Below are 26,854 nucleotides of genomic sequence, written 5' to 3'. Positions count from 1 at the left end.
CCTTCTTGTATAACTTTTTCCTTCTATCAGTTGTCCTTTGTGTCCATCTGAATACTAAGCTTACTCCTGAGCTTTGTCTTTTCTTTGCTCTATCAAGAAATGTTAACATAATTTGTTGTTAATACAGAGAGAGTCCTATGATTTCATTTCATTGAACTGGATTTCATCACATACATGATACAGAAATTACCATTTGTAGGGAGAGAGAAAGGGAGAATTTACTGTTGACTGTTGGTAGCTACGGATATTTTTAAGAATATAATCATTTCACTGAATCTTTACATACCACTTATATTAAATTTCAGATGCAATTAATAAATTTTTTTCACGGTGACATTCAGAAAGCAGCAAAATAAATGTTCTATACTCTTCATACATTTGTACCATTATTTAGAATCTTTACACTAATTGTAAGTGTCCTATGGCAGGGCAGGTTGAGTTTCAGTTTGAATACTGGATAAATAGCTTACAGGAATAATCCTGTTCCACAAGCTTTAACTCTGCTGGTAATTAAAATCTTTCTCAATGCTATAGAAACTTTGAGTTAACATCATCTTCCATAATCTTTCTGTAACACCAAGCATTTTTTTTTTTTTTTTTAATGCAAAGCACAGAACAAAGTTTGTGGAAGATTCAGTACACTTTTCTGGTACGAGCATTTCACTTGACTGTCTCTTTGAGAATTGTACCTATTTCTGGTGTCACTTCAGTGTTTAGTGCCAAGAACCATACTCCAAAAAATTGTGTAGAACATATTTATTCAATAATACAGTCCCCTTACTTCACTTTTATGTTATTTTTTACTTTATTTATTATGTGTTTGGCATTCAACCATATGGTTTTATTTTCATTTACAACTAAATAGTTGACCCTAAACTTTGTTTTTGTACATCTGTTTCACCAAATCCCTTGATAAAAACACTTGTCATCTGCTAAAGTGTTGTCTCTGCCCCTGCTAAATTTTTTGGTAAATCATGTAATAAGACCAAGAACAACAGAAGTTCCAAAATAGAACCTTCGGGCACACTCTACTTAACATTATGCTATGTCAAGTAAAACTAATCATAGCATGTAAGCTTTCACGGCCGCCGTCTACATTAATTAAAACTTCCGGGCTGAATTGCCGTGGTCCATATATAAAACTTCTTCTCCTTCCTGACATTTCGTTGCCGGCTGCGGGCAACATCTTCTGAGGTGAGTCGGCGACTGGCTGCTAGGTGCTGGTGGTCCCACTTATATACAGTGCTTAGATGGCGCCACCACTCGTCATGTGCTTTCGACTTTAAAACTGTCTCTGCCTAGTGCCATCTCTCTCGATTACAGGTAATTGATTGTCATGTCATTGGTACAATACCTGCCTAACGGAACACAAAAGGAACTGTAGATTGGGACAGATTGAAAAATCAGCTGTAGCGGAACACGTTTTCAAAGACGGTGATCATGAAATAAAATTTAGTGAGACAAACGTGATAGCTAGGACCTCACATTATTACACTCGCATGTATAGAGAAGCTATAGAGATCTATAAGCACGGAAATAATTTTAATAGAGAAGAAGAAGGATTAAAACTAGACAAGATATGGCGTTCAACTTTGTACCAATAACATGACAATCGATTACCTATAAATGAGAGAGATGGCACTAGCCAGAGATAGTTTTGAAGTCGAAAGCACATGACGAGTGGTGGCGCCATCTAAGCGCTCTACATAAGTGGGACCACCAGCGCCTAGCAGCCAGTCGCTGACTCACCTCAGAAGATGTTGCCCGCAGCCGGTAACGAAACGTCAGGAAGGAGAAGTAGTTTTATATATGGACCACGGCAATTCAGCCCGGAAGTTTTTATTAATCGAGTATAACTGTCTGCTTCATGAGATATTTTGACACTTTGATACCTATCGTGTAAAATGACTTAAACCAGCCATGGACCACTCCTCAGATATCTTCATTTGATCTAAAAATAAACCAAAATTTATTTTATATTTATCAGCTACTATTAGAACCTTTTCCAAGAACTGATGTACAATTGTTTCAGTTGACCCATTCTTTCTAAAACCGTTCTGTCCACAGATGAGTACTGATGTTAAATCTTTCCTCTTACAATGTATTATGTGCAGTTTTTCTCTCCAATGTCTTTAACCTTTTCCTGTCACATTCCTCAGGAAAAGAAATTGCTTAAGAGATACCAGCACACAAAGTTGGAGGAGCAACATCTGTTTTATCATTTGTGTTTCATAACCCAACTCCACCATCACTGTTTTAAAACTTGATACATAGACATTTATCTTCATTTTCAAAAAAGAGTGTTTACCTTCAGTAAAATGTCCTATAGCTGCCATATTGATATAATACATTCCCAACTTTCATTCAGTGTTGTGTTTTTCTCAGAGCAACTAATCTATCAGTCCATATTCTTTTCAGCCATAAGGGAACAGTTACTAGTCACTGGCAGCTATGTAAGTCAGCTGAGGAACATTCACATTTTAAAAAGTAATTTGAGAAGTTCCAACATACTGATGGAGGGTAGGACCAGCAACTCAGATACCAATTTTATTTTAAATTTTCTTCCAATATCTGTCATAGTTGCAATAACAGTCATTCTTTTGAGGTGACTAGTATTGGACCATCAGGTCCATTTTCAAACAATGGCCTTATACGTATCTGTAATCATAAAGTCTCACCAATGTACATGTAACCAAATATTCATTACTCTTCACTAGTAATCATTACATAAATACAAAATGACAACCTTTATGTGAATATACAATGGTATTTCTTTCCAATTGATTGAATGCAGAAAAGAAAAAAAAAAGGTTCCAAATGGGAAGAAACAGAATTGTACATGCACACAAAGTAAATGGGTCGACATATTAAGCTTGAAATAATTAAATATGCAGTAGTAAAACCCCTTATAAAAGTGTAATATGCAAATAATCTCTAACTGTAGACCAGCATGCCTCCTTCCTGTGTTCTTAAAAAATTTTGAAGAGGCAGCTTTTATCAGAATACTGAATGACTTTTCTGACAGTAACCTTTTAACAGTAGATAAAGTTGACTTCCAGAAAGACTTATCTACAGGAGAAAGAAATATATGATATTCCAAACATAGATATAAACACGAAAAGTTAAAAACTGATCTCCCATGATTGCTTCAAGGCCTTCACTTAAGTAGATCATAAACTTATACTAGCAAAAATAAAATGTTAAAAGTGACTTTGTGCGCTTTTCTGGTACATTAACTGATGTTATCATTCTCCGGTCTACAGCTGAATCATGCAAGCATCTGAATACAATATTTCCACATGACAACTGTCTTCAGGTGAGATTTCCGTATGACACTTTTCTTCAGGTGAGAATGCTGTATGCTAATCTTGCTGGAACTTATTCTTACTGTGAAGGGCATGAAAGACCAACAGCTCTTACACCAGAAATCATTGCTGCTGCCATCTGATGCAAGTGAAGGTACAGTGCCCTAGTGGCAAAAACAGACAAAATGAAGAATCATCATTGAGTACTACTGTCAATATATTATGCCCGATGAATCAGTGACTGTTGTTTTTTTAATGTCAGAGATAAAACAGGGTCCCAAATCTTGCTTAAAGGGTAACCCTTGTCTCTATTTATAATGTTCTCTATCATCTACTTTTGATAGGTTTCATTAAAACACAGTCCCAATAGTGATACACACAAGCAACCATTTGTGTCTTAGCAGAACACAGCTACAGGTAGGACTGGTTCATAGCAAACATCTTAACCCATAATCTTGTAAAGCCTCATATTGAGCAATTTTAAATACATACAAATGACCTACATGTCCTATATGTTGAGATCAATGGGCACACAGTAGATAAAATGGCTTGTGTTCCTAGGTACTGAGATGGATAATGAAATTAAGTGAAAGCAACATGGGATAAGTTAACCAAAAACCTCAGTTCTGGTGTGTTAAACTCAAAAGTCTCTCTCACTTTGTTGACCTGCTGATGTGACCGCTAGAATATTTTTGCTCACTACTTCTCCATGGTGTAGTCTTCAGGCTCAATGTATCTATGCTCAAAAAAGCATTTATTCACTGTAAGTAAGAAGCAAGCAGTAAGAATATTATTCATAGCCATAGACTGGTGCATCCTTGTCTAGGGTTTAGAATGGTTTTTTGTAATTTGGTGCAAAAGTCCTTAACAAGCTGCCAGTAGTCACCTTTACTGTAATATAACACGCATTTAAAACTGTAATAATGTACAAAATAAGCATAACCTATATCAATGATTTGATCAAATATATGCCCAATAAATAAATAAATCATACTGGAAATTGGAAATCCCCAGACATTCAATACCAAAGTAAGAGAGAACCTTATGCAACTCCTTCAACAGTTATCAGAATATAAAGATTTGTATAATGAATGTTAACTGGATTATGTGCACATGTTGTTGGCTTTTACAGTATACAGAAATCAGTGAAAATTCATATGTTTAGTATGAAGTAAAAGACATAAAATAGCAACTCAGTGGATGAGGAGTGGCTTTGATTTGCATGATCATTAATGTGAAAACTTTGTCATTAATCATAATGTGTTGTCAACGCACACTACAGAAGTCACCACAGTGGTTGCTTCTGTCTGTGAATATGTAACTTGACTAATTTCTCATCACTATAAGCTCTCATTCATGGTAGGCTTTACTGAACATAACATGTGAATGAATGAATGTACAATGAATGAATACATGAATGTACACTATGTGATCAAAAGTATCTGGACACCTGGCTGAAAATGACTTAAAAAGTTCATGGCACCCTCCATCGGTAAAGCTGGAATTCAATATGGTGTTGCCCCACCCTTAGCCTTGATTATTCACTTCCACTCTCCCAGGCATACATTCAATCAGGTGCTGGATGGTTTCGTGAGGAATGGCAGCCCATTCCTCACGGAGTGCTGCACTGAGGAAAGGTATCGATGTCATTCAGTGAGACCTGGCATGAAGTCAGCATTCCAAAACATCCCAAAGGTGTTCTATAGGATTCAGGTCAGGACTCCAAGCAGGCCAGTCCATTACGGGGATGTTATTGTCATGTAACCACTCCGCCACAGGCCGTGCTTTATGAACAGGTGCTCCATCGTGTTGAAAGATGCAGTCGCCATCCCCGAATTACTCTTAAACAGTGGGAAGCAAGAAAGTGGTTAAAACATCAATGTTGGCCTGTGCTGTGATAGTGCTATGCAAAACAAGGGGTGCAAGCCCCCTACATGAAAAACACAATCACACTGTAACACCACCGCCTCCAAATTTTACTGTTGGCTCTACACATGCTGGCAGATGATGTTCAACAGGCATTCACCATACCAACACCCTGCCATTGGATCACCACATCGTGTACCATTATTCATCACTCCACACAATGTTTTTTCACTGCTCAATTGTCCAATGTTTATGCACCTTACATCATGCGAGGCGTCATTTGTAATTTACAGGCATGATGTGTGGCTTATGAGCAGCAGCTCGAACATGAAATCCAAGTTTTCTCACCTTCCACCTAACTGTCATAGTACTTACAGTGGAACCTGGTGCACTTTGGAATTCCCGTGTGATTGTCTGGATAGTTGTCTGCGTATTACACACTACGACCCTCTTCAGCTGTTGGCAGTACCTGTCAGTCAGACAAGGTCAGCCTTTATGCTTTTGTGCTGTGTATGTTCCTTCGTATTTCCACTTCACTATCACATCGGAAACAGAGGACCTAGGGATGTTTAGGAGTGTGATAATCTCGCGTACAGACATATGACACAAGTGAGAGCCAATCACCTGACCACGTTCAAAGTCCGTGACTTCCGTGGAGCGCCCGACCCTGCTCTCTCATTATACCTAATGACTACTGAGGACGCTCATGTGGAGTACCTGGCAGCAGGTGGTAGCACAATGCACCTAATATGAAAAACGTATGTTTTTGGGGGAGTCGGGATACTTTCAATCGCATAGTGTACAAATATATACAGAGTCTGCCAGAGTAAACCAGTGCATCTGTATTTGCTTGATTATTATTGGGTTCCATTTGTTTTGCTACTGTTGGAAATTAATTGCTGAATTTGTGACCACTGACTTCAGTGTGTCCTAATTTCTGTCATAGGAACTCAATTTCTTCCATGTAAATGTTTTTATTTTTTTAATAATGATCCCAGATTGTTTTTGCTTTATTCTTAAGAGAGTATTACATTTTGTGCATAGTGTCTGTTTTGCATTTTTTATAACAATAATAATTTTACCCTAGCTGTGGTAGCTTGTTTTCAGCTATTAGTAACAACCTGCACTCTGAATTAGGTAGAGCCCTCTTTTCCTCACTCAGTATACATTAATACAAGTTGTTATCCATCCATTTAGCTCTCTCTGTTTAATCTCTTCTTAATCTTCTTCCAGGGAAAAAACAGGATTTGAAGCCCTCCAGGAAGTATTCAGTCTTTTGTTCTGCAGTACCTGCTTTGTAAATTACTATCAATTTTTCTTTCTATAGTTTCTTTCTAAACAGTAGTTTTAGCAATGACATAATTGCAACACCAGGCAGCATCATCACAAATACATCTCCTGATATAGCATACTGGGTCATCAAATGATGGCTGCTATGTAGCTGATATTGGTACCAGAAATAAAATGTATTTGAATCCTTCCAAGGTGGTGATAGCAGCTGTTTGCTTAGATTGTTTACAAGCACAGAAGTCCATTACATTTTTATTATTTTGTGGCACACGCCTTTATTTATTTAACAGTCTTTCAAACAGTTTGAAGGACTCATTTGCACCTTTGTTAATGGCATGAAAAGAATGTAAGAATGTTTAAATGCAAAAAATAGGGAAAGGCAACCACTCATCCTATACAAATTGATGTGTGCAGCATAGAAACACGTAACAAAGCCATATTCACATGGATACTGTTTCAAAATGTATTCATCATTATAATGTTAAATGAGTGGAGCAAGTCCATGTATTGTTGGTTTTGAAACAGATGTAGTACTGTTCTGCAGTAATTGCTGTTATAATAGGAAACAAAACATTTCTGTACATCTTTTACATGATAATTCTAAAACTGAATTTGAAAATTCTACTATAAATTGTTTTACTGACCACCAGACAACATATTTTCGCAGGAATATGGAGACCCTTGTGCACATCTTAAAAGGCAGTCTCGGTACAGGCATCTTGGCCATGCCAATGGCCTTCCACAATGCTGGACTCATTGTTGGGGCTGTAGGAACTGTAATTGTTGGCGTAATCTGCACATACTGTTTGCATGTATTAGTAAGTACCTATGTTTATCGCTTCAAATCTCTTATCAATTCCAGTGTACTGCTTCATTAAGTTATGCACCGCTGATAAACCATGGTTCATCTCTGGACCTTCATTCTTTATTTCATTTGAATCACACATGCAATCTGTTAATAATAACTAATTGGAAACTTTCAGTTTGCTGCTCACTGATTTGTATGTAGATTGAAGTAGACAATATGATAAACATTGTTAATTGCTTTTATTTGTAGTAAAACAGTTTTCAGGTCATCAATGACAATCTCACTCTGTTAGATCACCATCTACTGTGCCACATAATTCAGTGTTCATAAGATAAGATTAAACAGATGATCATTCCATCAACACTGATTAATAGTGCTTCATCTGTATATGCTATAGTCGAATTCATGAGCGATGACAGTTCATGTAGATCAAGGCATAGGGGGGATTGCAGTGCTGCCAGTTCCAGGTGACAGCTGCAGTATGTACATATATGTGCTTTGCTCTTGGAGGATGTGTGTATCCTGCAAATTGTGTGTCTCATTCCCTTATGTAAACTTTGTCACTTTTTTTTTATCGCTGCTATCAGTGATGACAACTCCCAACAAATGGAACAAAAATTCACTATGATCACATTTAATACTTCCACTGCTTACAAGATTCACAGCGGATTGCTCAGAGTACTATTGAACACTCTTTGAGTGTTGGATAATTCGTGACATAGGTTTGCATGATCCCAACTACAACAATATGCAATCTATAATTTAAGATTATTGTGCCGAGAGAGTGTAGTGCTTAACTCCCAGCAACTGAAGTATATTTTGCACTTAGAGATCCCTTATTAGAATCTAACAATGGAAAATCCAGGAGGGAATGTAACAATGATACGAGAAGGAAAGTGGCTGCTCACCATATAGTGGAGATGCCGAGTCACAGATAGGCACAACAAAAACACTCTCACAATTACATATCTAGGCTGTTAAGGCCTTCATCAAAAATAGACACACACACACACACACACACACACACACACACACACACACACAAATGGTTCAAAGCACATTGAATCATATTTAACAGATAGAAAGCAAAGGGTAGTTGTAATTTCAAGTACAGGGAAAATTGTTTCTCACACTGAAAAATTATTTCACAGGGAGTCCCAAAAGGTTCCATGTTACACCCAATCCTCTTTTTATTTTATATAAATGATTTACCTCTGATTATAAGATCCAACTCAGTTTTATTTGCAGAGGACATATCTGTACTCATTGAAGGACAAATTCCCGATAGAGCCATTGACACCCTAAACAGCTCAAAACACGGGTTTGATCTAAATGGACTAAACATGACAAACACCCAATCAACACAGAATAAAACTAACAATTCAAAATCAAATACCTTCCAAATAACCTGTAAAAATCAAGAACTTGTCAAATTCATGGGGCATTTTTAGGGGAAAAAATACCCTGGTATTCTTGTGTAAGTTACTCGGCAAACTAGTTAAACAATCTTGCATTTGTAATGACAGTATTGCCCTAAGAAAGAGACATGGACACTAGAAAAGTTGTTTATCACAGCTACTTTGAATCTGTTCTAAGATATGGAATATTCTTCTTGAAGAATACAAGCAATGCAAATAGGTTAATGTTATTACAAGAAACGTATTATTTGAAATATGTGTAATATTAAGCTTAGGGATACATGGCAAACACTGTTCAGGGATCTACATTTTTGACTGTTCCATGTATTTATACTTATGAACTCTTTATTTTTATACAAAAATTCAGAATTATTTGTAGAAAACCATTTTCATGGTATGTTCAAAACAAGATACAAGGATAATTTGTGTTACCATCCCACAGATTACAACTGTTTTTCCAGATTCCTCAGTACATGGCTATAGAAATTTATAACATATTAAAAGCGAAAAACTTTCACAGTATGGACCTAGGTTTACTGAAAAGAAAATTACATTATTCCTGTGAGAAAATGTAATTATTCAGTCACTGAATTTTCAAGTGGGATAAAGATTCCTTTGCGAAGTATAACGTAATAAACCTATACAGATACTTGTAAATTAAGATTGATTTTAGTATGAGGGTGGTTTGAAAAGTTCTCACAATCACCACGAGAGGTCAGCACTAGCACAAAAAAAAATTTTAAAAAAATCGAGATTCAAGCAATGATTCATAAGGAAAAGTATGAAAGCAAGGGATATTCATTTCAATTTCCAGAATACACTGTGGGACTCCGCACCTTCAAATTCAACTGTTGCCAAGTGGACAAATGAATTAAAATTTGGTCAGGAGAGCCTAGATTATTATCTGTGCAATAGTTGACTAAGATGTGTCATTACTCCAGAAATCATTGCAGAAGTGCACAAAATGGTCATGGAGGATCGCCAATTGAAAATGCATGAAATTGCTCATGCTTGCCAGATGTCATCTTGAAGGATTTATCACATTTTAACTGAAAAATTAGAAAACAAAAAATTATCCGCAAAGATGGGTGCCACGACTCCTTGATGTTGGATCAGAAACGCATGAGAATGGTCATATCAGAACAATGTTTGACCCATTTTAGGAGAAATGAACAAGATTTTTTGCACTGGTTTGTGACCACAAATGAAACTTGGATGCACTACTATAACCCAGAGACAAAACAACAGCGAAAGTGGTGAAAACATGCTGATTCTCTGCCACCAGAGAAAGCAAAGACAATTCCTTTGGTGGGAATGGTCATGGCATCAGTGTTCTGGGTTGCGAAGGGGATTCTGTTTGTCGATTATCTCCCCACTGGGCAAAAACTGGACAAATTGTAACAAAAGATAAGCAAAAAGAGGCCAGGTTTAGCAATGAAGAAAGTCATCTTCCATCAAGACAATGCACACATGCCATCGCCATGGCAAAATTACACCAACTAAGGTATGAATTGCTGCCACACCCACCTTATTCACCTGATATGGCTCTGTCAAACTTCCATCTTTTCCCAAAAGTGAACATTTTTCTTGGTGGACAAATATTCACTTCAAACAAAGACTTGATAGCCGAAGTTGACAACTATTTTGCAGGCCTTGAGGAAACTCATTTTCAAGATGGGATCAAGGCACTGGAACATCACTGGACCAAGCGCATTAACCTACAAGGAGACTACATTGAAAAAATAAAAGTTTCAGTGATGTAAGTACTTCTTTTCCTGTTTTGTTCTGATAACAGTTCAAACTGCCCTCCTATTTTCTTTGACACATTATATGTCTCTCAGTTATATTACTTATACTGACAAGTCTCCTGTACATTAAATCAACTAGTTATGTATGGCCGCACGGGATTAGCTGAGCGGTCTAAGGCACTGCAGTCATGGACTGTGCCGCTGATCCTGGCAGAGGTTTGAGTCCTCCCTCAGGCATGGGTGTGTGTGTTTGTCATTAGGATAATTTAGGTTAAGTAGTGTGGAAGCTTAGGGACTGATGACCTTAGAAGTTAAGTCCCATAAGATTTCACACACATTTGAACATTTGAGTTATTTATGTACAAAATGAGTTAATAATATTCTGATTCTGTAATGAGTCAAAGCTGACATTAAAAACTACAAGAAAATCACAAATATTTAATCTACTCTCTTTCTTAACAATAAGGTATCACCATTTTGCTTAATGATATTCTTGCTGATGCCAGCAAAATTTAACCAAATAATTAGAAAGAAACTGCTAGTAAAAAAGATGTTCCTTTCTCTGTTACATTAACAGCTGCTCTTTTAGCGTAATAATTACTTGATAACATACAAATTATTTAGACGAAAATGGTTACCTGCTTTTGTAAACACAGAGTTCAGTTGACAGTAGATTACTACCAATATTTGTCATGCAGCTTTACAATGAACACTGCTAGTTGCCATAGTTGCCATGTAGCTACCAGCACTTTTTAATCTTTGAATTTAGATATTCAGATAATTTATGAAAAGGGTGTGTAATGAGATATCTTTTAAATTTTTTTTGAATGGTCTGGGATTCTCAGTTCCTTGTTTTATGTTTGACAGGAACTGAATACTTTTGTACCATAATACATAACTACACTCTGAACAGCAGACACAAAGGCACAGTCCATAAAAATTATTCCTGAGTCTTGTATTATGATAGCATAGTTCACAGCTTACTCTAGGAGGTAAAAACAGTTAAGGAGCACCTATACTAGGAAGTGAAGTGTAAGAACTCCAATATTGGAGTCTGAGTTTTTGGAACTTAAGAACAATTTCTTTGTTAGAGAAAATCAGTCAGATAGGAAACAAGTACTACTAACAAATACAGTACTTCTCACCATGAGCAGCACCCACATAAATGATGGCATTTCCAGGCAAGGTAAATGTTTCATTCCTTAGATGTAACTGATTACATTAATATTGAAGTTAGACAACTTACACCCAAAAGTTACACACAACTCATCTCCAAAATTAATATGAATTCTGTACAATCATCTACAGACCACTGAAAAGCAGTTTTTGTGATACACTTAGAGAAAAAAATCATAACATCAAGGAGGAGCTATCGAAAATGAATGAAAGTAGGTAGGCATCTGGAAGATGATGTCTGTTCAGATTTCACATCCATTGCATAATTCCAGAGTGGTGCTAGTAATGAGCTGACATTAGTCAAGAATGCCTTTAAGGCAACAAAGATGCCATTATCAACACCTCACTTAGTTTGGTTGGTTGGTTGGTTGGTTTGGGGAAGACCAGACAGCTTGGTCATCGGTCTCATCGGATTAGGGAAGGATGGGGAAGGAAGTCGGCCGTGCCCTTTCAGAGGAACCATCCCGGCATTTGCCTGGAGTGATATAGGGAAATCACGGAAAACCTAAATCAGGATGGCCGGACGCGGGATTGAACCGTCGTCCTTCCGAATGCGAGTCCAGTGTCTAACCACTGCGCCACCTCGCTCGGTCTACTTAGTTTGAATGAGGTCCCGTAATAGGGCTGTGAGAAGCTGGAGGATCCTTCTATGATGCTGCAGAAAGACTTGGCAGGATTGTAGCCAGTGAACATGATTGCTGGCAGAGGTGATCATGAGAATGGCCGCATGGCCAGGTGTCACTACCAAGACGGAAGACCATTTGTTTTGTGTATGGCTCTGATGCATCTTACTGCAGCTATGGCAGCAATTTGAACAGCAGTTGGCAGCACAGTGACACAAAGAACTGTTACAAATCAGTTACTTCAAGGACAGCTCTTCCACTGAACCCAAACCAGTGTTTGCAATTTCAGTGGTGTCAAGCAAGAGCTCATTGAAAGGCAGGGTGGGGGTCTGTTGAATTTTCTGAATAAAGGTGGTTCTGCCTCAGTGCCAGTGATGGCCTTGTGTTGGTTAGAAGGAAGCCAGTTGAGGGCATGCAACCAACGTGCCTGCATGACACGCCCGGTTTGCAAATTTGTATCTTAATCTGAAGATTCGACCTGTTGTGCTGCCATTCATGAATAGTATTCCAGGGAATGTTTTCCAACAGGCTTGCTCACATACTACTGTTGTAGCACAACATTCTCTACAGGGTGTCGACATGTTGCCTAGGCTTGCTTGATCACCAGATCTGTCCTCAGTTGAGCACATAAGGGACATCATCAGATGGCAACTCCAGTGTCATCCACACCCAGCTTTAATTGCCCCTGTATAGACCATCAAATGCAACTGAGATGGAACTCCATCCCCGAAATTGACATCCAACAGCTGTACAACACAGTGCACGCACGTTTTCTTGCTTGCATTCAGTGTTCTGGTGGTTACACCAGTTATTAATGTACCAGCATTTCACATTTGCAGTGGCTTATCTCTTGAGGCCATGATCTAGGGGTAGTGTCTTTGATTAGTAATCAAAACATCTTTGTTTCTGGGTTCTAACACCACCACTGCTTAAATTTTGAATAAAAATCATCAGCTTCTGGTAAAATAAGTCACCCTCATTCTGCCAATGGCCTTGTCAAAGAGGACAGAGGAGTGGACAGAGGTTCAGGGCACTCTCTTGCCCTTGGTGTGGGAAACAGCCCCTAAAGGCAGAAGTATCAGCAATGATCAACAGCATGAAGATGCAGAAGGTAGTGGAAACCACTGCAGTAAGGCATATGTTGTAACCACAGGACATAAGACCTGTAATTGAAAAGTGTCATGATGATCTCTCCATTGGCAAAAGATTTCAGAATAGACCCCCTTCAGATCTCCTTGAGGGCACTGCCAAGGGGGAGGTGACCATGAGGAAAAGATTGAATAACAAATGAACTAATGAAGTTCAAGGAGTCAAGGTGTGGAATGTCCAAAGTTTGAATGTGCTAGGCAAGCTAGGAAATCTGAAGATTGAAATGCAAAGACTCAGTCTAGATATAATGGGGGTCAGAGAAGTGAAATGGAAAGAACTCAAGGATTTCTGGTCAGATGAGTATTGGATAATATCAACAACAGAAGAGAATGGTATAATGGGAGTAGCATTTGTTATGAATAGCAGGTGTAACAGAAAGCGTGTGTTAATAGCAAGTACTCTGTTCAAGAATAACAAGGGAGGGAGATATATTTGGAAGAGGCTGGGAGATATGGGAAGTTAGGTTATAACATGGTCAGGCAGAGATTCTGAAATCCGATACTGGGTTGTAAGGTATACCCAGGAGCAGATATAGATTCAGATCACAATATAGTAGTGATGAAGTGTTAGCTGAAGCTGAAGAGACTATCCAGGAAGACTCAATATGCAAAGAAGTGGGATATGGAAGTAGTAAAGAATGAAGAAGTTCAATTGAAGTTCTCTATGGCTGTAGATGCTGTGCTAAGGAATAACTCAATAGGTAGTTCAACTGAAGAGGAATGGACATCTCCAAAACAGGAAATCACAAAAGTTGGAAAGAAAAACATGGCTACAAAGAAGACAAGTGCGAAGAAATCATGGTTAACAGAAGAAATCCTTCAGTTGATTGACAAAAGAAGGAAATACAAAATTGTTCAGGGAAATTCAGGAGTAAAAAATGCAACTCACTTTTATGAAATAAATAGAAAGTGCAGGGAAGCTAAGATGAAATAGCTGTTTAAAAACATATAGAAATCGAACAAAAAACAATTGTTGGAATGACAGATGCAGCATATACAAATGTCAAAACAACCTTAGATGAAATTAAAAGCTAGAGTAGTAACATTTTAGAATGCAGTGGGAATTCCACTGTTAAATACAGAGGAAAGAGCAGACAGATGGAAATAGTATGTTGAAGGCCTCTTTAGGGGAAAAAAGTTGAGTGGTGTGATTGAAGAAGAACAGGAGTCAATAGGGAAGAGATAGGGGATCCAGTATTAGAATCAGAATTTAAAAGAACATTGGAAGATTTAAGATGAAATAAGAGCAGAAGGGATAGATAACATTCCATCACAATTTCTAAAATCACTGGGGGAAATGGCAACAAAACAACTATTTATGTTGGTGTGCAGAATGTATGAGTTGGGCAATATACTATCTAACTTTAGGAAAAATGTCATCCACACAATTTCAAAGGCTGCAAGAGCTGACAAGTGCAAGAATTATCACATAATCAGCTTAACAGCTCATGCATCCAAGTTGATGACAAGAATAGTATACAGAAGAATGGAAAAGAGAACTGAGTACATATTAGATGATGATCACATTGGCATTAGGAAAGGTAAAGGTACCAGAGGCGCAGTTCTGACATTACAGCTGATAATGAAAGCAAGACTACAAAAAAATCAAGATATGTTCATAGGATACTACAAACTGGAAAAAGCAGTCAACAATGTGAAATGGAGCGAGATGTTCGAAATTCTGAGGAAAATAGGGGTAAGCTATAGGGAAAGATGGGCAATATACAACATGTACAAGAGCCAACAGGGAATAACAAGAGTGGTACATCAAACAGAAAGTTCTTGGATTAAAAAGGGTGTAAGACAAGGATGTAGTCTCTTGCCTCTACTGTTCAATTTATACATCCAAGAAACAATGATGGGAATAAAACAAAGGTTAAACAGTTGAATTAAAATTTAATCGAACAATGGAAAATCCAGGATGGAATGTAACATTGTGAAACTATTTTTGTTGTGTCCATTTGTGACTCAGGATCTCCGCTATATGGAAATTATAATTTAATATGAATGGATGCCAATGATAAGATTCTCTGATGACATTGCTACATTCAGTGAAAGTGAAGAAGAATTACAAGATCTGATGAATGGAATGAACAGACTGCTGAGTACAGAATACGGATTGAGAGTAAATTGAAGACAGATGAAAGTAATAAGAAGAAGCAGAAATGAGAACAGGAAAAAAGTTAACATTAGGATTGATGGTCATGCATTAGATGAAGTTAAGGAATTCTGCTACCTAGGCAGCAAAATAACCTATGGCAGATGGGGCAAGGAGGACAGCAAAAGCAGACTAGCAATGGCAAAAAAGGCATTCCTGATCAACAGAGGTTAAACGTAAGCCTTAATTTGAGGAAGCAATTTCTGAAAATGTACGTTTTGATCACAGGATTGTATGGTAGTGGAACATGGACTGTGGGAAAACCAGAAAAGAAGAGAATCGCGGCATTTTAGATGTGGTGCTAAAGAAAATTAGGTGGACTGATAAGGTAAGGAATGAGGAGATTTCATTCCTATATGTAACATGTCGCAACTTTGTTCCCAATATTTGGACCACGTTGTAGGATTAATTGCCTTCATGATATCACTGTACACAGTTTACACAGTAACCCACTTGTGATCAGTCCAAGGGCACATTCATACTGCAGCTATAGGATTCACACAACTTGAGCACTTGTTAGTGCAGCTACAACATGCCATTGTCTGATGACACTAGCAGACAGGTGTGGAGTTTTACATGAAAATGACACAGACCACTGTTGTTATTATGATCAAGTGTTAGTCTAAGCATGGTTTCGTGCACTCCTGAGTGTTCAAGATCAAAGTTTTGCGTTGTCAGTTACGTGAATAATACTAAGTTGCACTATGGTTTGGAGTCACCAACATACACTGTTGTTCTGAGAGACATATTCCCCATGTTGTTAGGAGGTTGCCTTTCAAACATAATGAAACCCCAGCTCACTGTCCACAAATTACTCATGAGCACCTATATCACATGTTCTCTGAAAAGTGGATGGCAAAAATAAAATAAAAAGGTTATGTTTTATGGCCAGTTCATTCACATCATCTGACCTCATTTCATGTTTTCCAGTTGGGTAATAGGAACAGTCATGTGTATGAGACACCTGCTGAAGCTGAAGAGGACCTCCTGAAAAGAATCCTCACTGCTGGCAATATAATTTGAATGGCTTTGGGATTTCCTATCTTGAACTGATACATTTTCCTTTCAGTATCCTCTGTGAATGTTTGTCATCATCATGATAACACCTGGTATCATAACAAGACAAGCTTATAACTCACACTATCACCATTTAATGTTTTATTACCTTGATGTGTCCCTGTTTTTTAGATGTAAACTGTAAAATCTGGTCTGTGAGAGCTCTGATATCACATGCATGATTTTTGTCTTCCAGAAGCAAATTCCAAATTGGAACAGTGCTTCTCAGAGCCATAACTGACAGTCACCAAATCAAAACTGAAGGTGTGTCCAAAAATAAGGCAAAGCTTTCGACCGACTTGAGTATTAATTACAAACATTATTAGCCTTTGTATTTCATTATCAGAATTGATCAGATACCTTTGAAGTGTCACTTGTGCTTGAAAAGCTTCCTGATCAGTATCAAACTGTCTAATCATTAGACCTTGTATCACTACTGTGTTTGCTAATTGTGAAGAATATGATAATATAAGAGACATTAATACCTGAAATTTAACTTCCAATTATAAATCTCTTAACAATTCTTTACACTTTAGGGGTTAACGAATGTGAGGAGCAAGTCTACTTGAGAAATTAAAAGCATACGTACCACACATACGTAAGAAAGAAGACAAAAGTTGCTAGACTTTAAACTAATCTGGATGAATCACCACACTGCAGTCTGCACATAAGCAAAAATTATCACTATCATAAAGCATTGGAGGATGCCAAAAATTTTACAAATTCTTAATTTTTAACAATGGAAAATCCAGGATGGGATGTGACAATATACTCACACACACCTCTGCAGTCTCAGGTGACTGAAACTACACTATGAGCAGCAGCGCCAGTACACTTCGAGCAGCAGCACAAGTGCATGATGGCAGTGGTGACTGGATGGGTGTAAGGAAGGTCCTGGGGCAGGGAGGGGTACTAGGATGGGGGTGGCAGACATCGAAGTGCTGCAGGTTATACTGAGGGCAGGGGGGAGTAGTGGAAAAGGAGAGCAGCAAAAAGATTGGGTGCAATGGTGGAATGAGGGATGTGTGATGCTGGGATAGGAACAGGGAAGGGGCTGGATGGATGATGACAGTGACTAATGAAGGTTGAGGCCAGGAGGCTTACAGGAATGTAGGACGTATTGCAGGGAAGTTCCCACCTACGCAATTCAGAAAATCTGGTGTTGGTGGAAAGGATACACATGGCACAGGCTGTGATGCAGGCATTGGAATGAGGGATGTCATGTTTGGTAGCATGCTGAGCAGCAGGGTGGTCCACTTGTTTCTTGGCCACAGTTTGTTGATGGTCATTCACGCAGACAGACAGCTTGTTGGTTGTCATACTCACATAGAATGCAGCACAGTGGTTGCAGCTTAGCTTGCAGATCACATCACTGGTTTTACAGGTAGCCCTGCCCTTGATGGGATATGTAATGTCTGTGACCGGCCTGGAGTAAGTGGTGGTGGAAGGATGTATGGGACAGATCTTGCATCTAGGTCTTTTACAGGGGATGAGCCATGAGGTAATGGGTTAGGAGCAGGGGTTGTGTGGGGATGGATGAGTATATTGTGTAAGTTTGGTAGACGGTGGAATACCACTGTGGGAGGGGTGGGAAAGATGGTGGCCAGGACATTTCTCATTTCAGGACACAACGAGAGGTAATTGAAACCCTGGTAGAGAATGTAATTCAGTTGCTCCAGTGCTGGGTGTTACTGAGTTACGAGGGAAATGCTGTGTTACTGAGTTATGAGGGAAATGCTCCTCTGTAGCCAGACGGTGGGATGTTGGGAGGTGGCTGGAGACTTGAAAGATAAAGTATGGGAGATTTGTTTTTGTACAAAGTTGGGAGGATAATTACAGTCGGTGAAGGCTTCAGTGACAGCCTCAGTATATTTCGAGAGGGACCATTTGTCACTGTAGATGTGACGACCATGGGTAGTTATGCTGAACGGAAGGGACTTCTAGGTATGGAATGGGTGGCTGCTGTCAAAGTGGAGATATTGCTGGTGGTTAGTGGGTTTGATATGGATGGAGGTACTGATATAGCCATCTTTGAAGGTGGCTTGTTGGGTTGAGTAGGGCCATGGAAGCAAATGGGGGAGAAGTAGTTGAGGTTCTGGAGGAAAGTGGATAGGGTGTCCACACTGTTGATCCAGATTGCAAACATGTCAACAATGAACCTGAGCCAGATGAGTGATTTAGGATTCTGAGTTTTTAGGAAGGATTTCTCTAGATCAGGTGTTCCCAACAAAATTTTCTCGAGGACCCCCTCATCGAGCATGATTGGTACCTTGCCATACCACAGTATCAAGTACCTAAAAAGCCAAATTAAAGGTCTTTTTATTCGTTTTCTATTTTTAGTACTTAGAAAAAACATTGACAATCCATTATTGAAAAAATATTGCGCTTAAAACTTTTTCAATTTAGCCATCATTGTTAATGTTAAATTTTTGATTATTGCTCAAACTCTTTGTCTTGAAATCTGGGTGTTTAGTATAACAAACTCTTTAAAAAAAATAAAAATTGAGTATGAACTGAAAATGACAAGAAACAGTTAAAACTGAGTGTATTGGTCTTTCAAGTGTACTACACTTGAGATGGCATTGAGAAGACATATGTGAAAAATAAGAAGACACTAATTTCATTCATGGTATTATTTATTTGAAAAAGTACAGTTACAAGAAAGTGCTCCATCAGTATACAGTTTTAATTTTCAGTTCAATCTGACCTTTGAGTCCATTATTTCTGAAATATTAGGTTCCAAACTTGAAACTTTCACTCTGAAATCCGACCGCATGTCGAGCCAATTCCTATATTTGTTTTTCATGAAACACATGGAACAAAATGCTTGCTCACACCGATATGTAGTTGCAAATCGAAGGATATTTTTCATTGCCTTATCTCCAAGTTTGTTGTAGTCCTTGCGTACTGATGCCCAGAAGTTTATAATTTTATCAGTGATGAAAATGTTTCTCATCATACCACAGCTGGACAGATCCACAAGTTGATCTTACTCTTCTTCAGTGAGGCCTTGGATTTTGTCTATTTTTCACAGCTAAAGGGATTTCGAATCCATCTGTCATCAGGGTCAGGTTCAGGGAAATACTCTCTAAAAGTGGTGGCTAGGCTGCGTAGATGCTCGGCTACATTGATCTTGCTCTGGTCAGGCAAAATCTCCTCTAATGACTCCAAGAATTGTTTTAAAGTAGAAAAGTTAGTTTGTGACTCATTTTCTATCCTTGACGCCCAGATCTGACACTTTTTGACCATAGCACTAATCTTATCCTCAACTTTGAACATGTCTACATTTTTTCCTTGTAAACTCAAGTTTAACACATTCAAGTGTTCAAACACATTAGCTAAGTATGCAACTGTGCAAAGCCAAGAGAAGTTAGTGAGAAGATCCGCTTACTTTGTGTCAAGAAGGAAGACACAAACCTCGTCTCTAAGTTTAAAAATCTTGACAAGATCCTATCTCGAGAAAGCCATCTTACTTCAGTATGAATAAGAAGTTTCTCATGCTCACTGCCGATCTCTTTACACAACGAAGAAAATAATATGGATTGCAGATTTTAGTTTTATGTATGATTTGAACTACTTCATTAAGTATCTTTTGCAAAGGTTCAGCCAATCTTTTGGCTACTAAGACTTCACAATGGAGACAACAGTGAGTCCATTTCACCTCAGGGGCTACTGCTTTGATGCAAGCTAGAAGTCCTGTTTTTTTGTTTTTTGCCAGCCATTGACTTTGCTCCATCCGTCGACAAGCGTACGTATTTTTTCCAGGTGACATTGTGTTCATTGAGATAATTATTTAATGCAGTAAAAATATTGTCTGCTGTTGTATGCAGTAGTTCGCATGAAAAAGAAAATCTTTGAACACTTGGTCCTCCCATAATAGTCGTGCGAAAACCAACATTATAGCTTTTTTTGATATGTCTGTGCTTTCATCCAATTGTAGAGTGTACATGTCACTCATGCAAAGTCTAGCCAGCAATGTTTCTTTGATGTTCACTGCCATATCAGTAATTCGTCTTTGAACGGTATTATTGGCTCTAGGAAGACACTAGACGTAGAAGTTTGTGTTTGCTAAAGCTCTGCTCATGCAGGAAACGGCCAAAACAAAAAATCTGATATCATATGAAATATATTTTTTATTCTAATAGCATCTTGCGGACCCCTCTGGCATAGCTCGCGGACCCCTGGGGGTCCGCGGACCACCTGTTGGGAACCACTGCTCTAGATAGCCCATGAATAGCTTGGCATAGGATGGTGCCATGCAGGTGCCCATAGCCGTACCCAGATTTGTTTGCAGGTGATGCTTTCAAAGGAGAAGTTATTGTGGGTGAGGATATAGTGGGTCGTGGCAGCCAGGAACGAGGTTGTTGGTTTGGAATCCATTGGGCATTGGGAAAGGTAGTGTTCAATAGCAGTAAGGCCATTGGCATTAGGGATGTTAGTATAAAGGGTGGTGGCATCAATAGTGATGCGCAGGGCACCAGGTGGTAAAAGGATAGGAACTATGGAGAGTCAGTGGAGAAAATGGTTGGTACCTTTTATATTGGAGGATATGTTCCAGGTAATAGGTTGAAGGTGTTGGTCTATGAGAGCAGAGATTCTCTCAGTGGGAGCACAGTAACCAGCCACAATAGGACATCCTGGGGGTGGTTTGGTTTATGGATTTAGGAAGCATCTAGAAGGTAGGAGTGCAGGGAGTGGTAGGGGTGAGCAGAGAGATGGACTCTGGGGAGAGGTTCTGGGATGAGCCTAAGGATTTGAGGAGGGACTGGAGATCCTGATGGATTTCTGGAATGTGGTCACTGTGGCAAGGTTTGGAAGTATCTGACAGCTAATAGAGTCCTTCTGCCAGGTAATCCTCGCAATTCAAAATGATAGTGGTGGAGCCTTTGTCCTCAGGTAGGATTATAAGGTCAGGATTAGTTTTTAGGTAGGGGACTGCAGCTCTTTCTGCAGATATAAGGTTAGTTTGCATGTTGAGGGATTTGGGGAATATTTGGATATTTACTTCCTTCACCAAATGTTACAGTTGTTACGTACTTACTGTCTGTGGTATCACAAATGAAAATTTGTGGAGTGTACATCGATCAAATATTAGTGATCTGATTCTTCCTTCAGACAAAGGCTGTCTTGTTAACTAAGAATTCATAATCCACACACTCTCAAAATCTTGTAATATGTGAAATATCGTATACAGAGCACATTTTGTGACAAATCACTAATCCCTTCCATCCATACTGTTGCTTGCAGTCCCTATGTTACAGGTAAATCAAAACCTTCACTAATGCCTTTATACTTAAAGATATCATCCCTTCTTTCTCCAGAAACAATGTATGACACTATATTCTCTTAAAATCGACCCAAATGGTTCATGTATGTAACAACAAAGATTTGTTTACAAAATCATCTTGAGCCTTTTAGACATGGAATAATAACTACAGCAACACAAACAATGGATCTTTTGAAATAATAAAAAAGGTATTGTTGCAGAACACATGCTTATGTGAAGGAGTATGAGTCATGGAGCTAAAACTAAATGTATTATTACTCAGAGCAGCTACAAAATCTTCATTATCAAGGTTAATGCACTTGTTATTATTACTTCACAATTTTGGTGAATTATTTAGGTATTGTAGATCATATATTTTATAGTAATATCTTAAGTCCAGAACACAAATTCCATCTGCATAAACAGATTTAATGTCCATTACTGTACTTTATAGAGGTGTATTAAACATTCATGTTGAAATAGGATGGATGTTTAGTGTTAAAAAAATTCTTATGAGTTTTAGTGAATTCAAATAAAAATTAACTGAATTCACAATTTCATTTTTTTTCTTCCCCAGATCCGGACACAGTACCAGATGTGCCGACAACGAAAGGTGCCTCTACTGAGTTACACTAAGACAATGAAGCTTGCTCTTGAAGAGGGTCCGCCATTTCTCCGAAAGACTGCTCCTTATGCAGGGTCAGTCTGCATCTCTAGCACTAAGGTTTTACGAGCTCCCTCAGCTTCATCTAAATTATGAGACAGAATTGCTACCCAGTATACCTCCAGTACATGAAATTTCAAAACTGCATAGAGACATGTATAAAAGTGAAAACACTATCCTAGCTTTTGGAATTAACAATTTCTGCCTCACTGAGAACAGAGGGATACATTGGGGAAGGTCAAAAAGAATGGGCATGCAATAATGATAAGTCCCTCTCATCCTGGGGTCTGAGTGAACTGCCTTTCCTTTTCACCTGTTCTACCCTAACTCTCTCTCTTCCCCAAGGAAGGAGCTATCTATTCTGTAAGCTAGGATATGTATGTGCTTTTTATATGTGTGTACCAGCAGTACTGAAATTTCAGATGGTGAAGGTAAGTACTGTCTTATAATTTTGTAACTTTCTCAAGTGAATTTTCTTTTCTACACAAAAATCTTTCAACTTCATCAGTTATATAATTTGTTTCTTCAGTAAGTAATTATAAGTAATTGTACTGAACTTGTGTGTGTGTGTGTGTGTGTGTGTGTGCTTTTTCTACTTTTTTTGTCAAGTGAGACAAGTGAGAATTGTAACATAGCTACTAGACAATGTGTGATGTGTGATAAAAGGACGTGCACTACACATTCGACTTAAGAAACAGAATTACATGATTTGACTTTATATTAAATGATGAAATGATGTTAATAATTGTGCAGCAGAAGTATTGCACAGTTGATGGATACATAACAAGAACTGCAAAATATGTGTATTTTCTAGAAGTAATGCGTACAATGTGTATGATATAGAAGCTGGCTATATTTCCAGAACTGTAAATATATTGTGTCATTTTAGGTTTTCCTGGCGTAGGAAAATTTTTGATATTTCTTGGCTGTTCAGTAAAATACTGCTATTTGCTGTGTACAACATCAAAGGGACAGAAAAACATTTGAAAATACTTCTCTCTGTTTACCAATAGCCCTCTTACAGTGAAATCAGTTAATTGGTATGAGAATGTATTAACGAAAATAGTCATCACGCAGTTCATTTCTTCACTGCTCATTCAATATAATTCACCATTTTCCTCTAATGATAGACATCTTTTACTTGATAGCATATTTACACCAGCTTAAATCTGTATTCATATTTGACAAAAAAAATAAATAAATAAATAAAAATAAAGGGACTGACACTGCATGAATTAAAATTTGAGGGATTTTTTTATTTTTGTTACACAGCTTTACAATTACATAAAACAGCTGAAATATTCACAGTGTTTAATAATTTGACTCAGATCAAGTGAGAAAATCAGTTAACAAATCATAATTGTAATAACAACAAAACCACAAATACTTTGCCAACTGAACTTCTGCTTGAAGAATAGTACTACATACTATGTTTGCATTGCATGCAACATTCAAAATGATATTGAGATTTGCATTCTTTGTAACTGGCAAGAGAAAACACTGCTTTCCACACCATACTAAATTATGCCAAGTAAATCATGCAGAAAAATGTGTTACCTTACTTTAAATTTTGTAATGCAGATGCAGCAGTATAGTAATTTTCAATAAAACTAGTGTCAGAAGAACTGAAGAATGACATGACTGGCTAATCTCTTAGATGAAAAATATTTCTTTTGAAGACAATTAATCATGCTGAAGAATGACCAGCATTAACTGTTACATAAACATATCTGAAATAATAATGACCTAATGCTTCAAATAACCTACAGAAACTGAAATCCAGGAGTAATTCAATTTTCACTTAAACTAAAAGTCACAATGAAGATATCAAATTTATTGTTTCAGGTTTGCTGTAAACTTCTTTTTGGCAACATATCAGCTCGGCATATGTTGTGTCTATATTGTATTTGTGGCATCCAATATCAAGCAGGTTTGTACTATTACAAAATGTTAATTATGCAGAAGTAATTACACAAAATGTACCAGTGTAAAACACACAATGTCTGTTGGATCTTGTGAGTTAAAAAGTCATTTACTTTCTTTCAGGTTGTTGATCTCTACTTTGAAGAGATAAGTGTGAGGTTATACATGCTGATGCTTCTGTTGCCTCTTATCCTGATGAACTGGGTCAGGAATCTCAAGCTGCTAGCCCCATTTTCCACACTTGCTAATGTTGTAACATTCGTGGGACTTGGAATTGTTTTATATTTCTTATTTGATGACATTCCAAATCCAGCGACAAGAAATTATGTTGGAGACCTTCGAAATTTTCCACTTTTTATTGGCACCACATTGTTTGCACTTGAGGCTGTTGGTGTGGTAAGTAATGCATAGTCCAATAACTGTTACATCAGTTTGTGGTTCATTGTGGTTTCAAGGATTTCTTGTCAAGTGAAACATGGCTGTTTTCTTTTAAGAATTTACAATTGCATGAGAGGAAATAAATACTTTTTATTGTGTAATAGTGACCTGCAGTGCTCATTGTCTATATGTTATTTCTTATAGTTACTACAGATAGCTCACTAATGAAGTGGAGAAGAGACATAAAAATAAATAAAGAAAGAAATGGATAGGATAATGGGAAAGAAGAATAAAAGGAATAAATAGCAATGATGACTGTGTATTGATAGCAATGATGACTGTGTATTGAAGGCAAAATATATAAAATGTTGCAAGTTCAGGAGTGTGAGAAACAGGCATAAGGAAAACAGGGCTCATCTTTTCAGGGGAGAAGCAGTCTTGGACTACACACACACACACACACACACACACACACACACACACAAACACCAAATAAAAATATACTCTTCACCATTTATCTCTCTTTTTGTCCTTGAATGTGTGGCAACGCCACAATATGCTTTGGCGCAAAAAGTGAATGAAATCAATGGGGATGATAATAAGCACTTTTGACACTGTTATCATAGTTATGCTGTTATTTACAGTTTTTGTTTAGTTTCTGATCTTTGCCTTTCTATGCTTGCACAGTAAAGTTCACTATTGAATACTGAATGATATTTATTGTGAACACGAGAATAAGATAGTTTTCAATAATGGTGACCACAAAAAAGGAAAAGAAGCAAAGGATAACAGAGAAATGTATCATCAGAAACAACAGATCTGTTGACACAAGCACCAGAAGAGGGAATCAGAAATGGAACTGCCCAACCATGGATCACCAAACATTACTTTTAATTCACCGCAAAATGACACAACACATGTAAATATGCAATAAGGGAGCCCTTAAGGGCAAAATGGAAATAGTAAGCTTCCTGCATTCTGGTCGATGTGACCTCCACTTTGGGTTATGCAAGATAAAGGCATATTTCAACAGCTTGGGGTGTTTGATAACATGGGTGTATATAATATTGTGATTTTGCATCAGAATTTATAAGTGATTGCAGAATGCGAAGAAATATTGCAAAAGCAAAGTTACACTACGCTAAAAGAAGCTATTTTATGGCACTAAACATTGTCACCAGAACAGTGACTACACGGACGATAAGACTCTATCACAAGTGCTCAAAATTTTGCATACATTAGAAGGCCCAGAACTTCTACATGAACAGTCTTGACACGTATTATGGCCTTGTAAACTTCTAGGCAACATCCACACCATCACATGCTATTGCAAGACTTAGCAGAGAAGACAGACACCATTGCAAACCACTTCAGTGAGGTTACTATACAGTAACAGCAACACTGAAGACAAGGATGCAGAAATGGGCGAGAAAGTGGGAGCTCACATCACCGGTCCTGTAACATGCACAAATACATCTCACTAACAGCACACATCAGATGAACCCACCATGGAGCAACCAGCAACTTAGATTAGATTAGATCAGATTAGTTTTCGTTCCATAGATCCGTGCTGAGGAGATCCTCGTGGATGTGGAACATGTAAATTTTTTTTAAGCTGAAATAACAATACTAATAGTATGAATATATACAATATATCATTTGTTTCTATTAAAAAATTCGTCAATGGAGTAGAAGGCGTTGGCCAATAGTAAGTCTTTCAGGCTCCTTTTAAACTGATCTTTATTTGTAACTAATTTTTTTATGTTTACTGGCAAATTATTAAAGATGAGCGTTCCTGAGTAGTGGACCCCTTTTTGAACTAAAGTAAGTGCTTTTAAATCCTTGTGCAGATCATTTTTGTTCCGGGTATTGTATGTATGGACTGAGCTGTTTGTTGGAAAAAGAGATATATTATTTAGAACAAATTTCATTAATGAGTAAATATACTGAGAGGCAGTAGTTAGTATACCCAGTTCTTTGAAGAGGTTTCTACAGGACGCCCGTGAATTTACTCCACAAATAATACG

At 37.8% G+C, this 26,854-nt stretch overlaps 1 protein-coding gene across 6 annotated transcripts in view; it reads left to right on the top strand.

The window, feature by feature from the left end:
• The window catches only part of LOC126480858 (proton-coupled amino acid transporter-like protein CG1139), a 274,379-nt gene that overhangs the window by 217,240 nt on the left and 30,285 nt on the right, over window positions 1-26,854 (top strand). For all 6 annotated transcript variants that reach the window (XM_050104232.1, XM_050104227.1, XM_050104230.1 and 3 more), the window contains exons 4-7: window positions 7,129-7,279; window positions 22,440-22,561; window positions 24,372-24,456; window positions 24,573-24,845. In XM_050104232.1, coding sequence (XP_049960189.1) covers window positions 7,129-7,279; window positions 22,440-22,561; window positions 24,372-24,456; window positions 24,573-24,845 — 631 coding nt within the window. The remainder of the gene's footprint in view (window positions 1-7,128; window positions 7,280-22,439; window positions 22,562-24,371; window positions 24,457-24,572; window positions 24,846-26,854) is intronic.

This window comes from Schistocerca serialis, chromosome 5, assembly GCF_023864345.2.
Source record: "Schistocerca serialis cubense isolate TAMUIC-IGC-003099 chromosome 5, iqSchSeri2.2, whole genome shotgun sequence".
NCBI lineage: Eukaryota > Metazoa > Arthropoda > Insecta > Orthoptera > Acrididae > Schistocerca > Schistocerca serialis.
The sequence above is the reverse complement of the archived record's forward strand: the minus strand, read 5'-3'. Positions and strand labels throughout refer to the sequence as shown.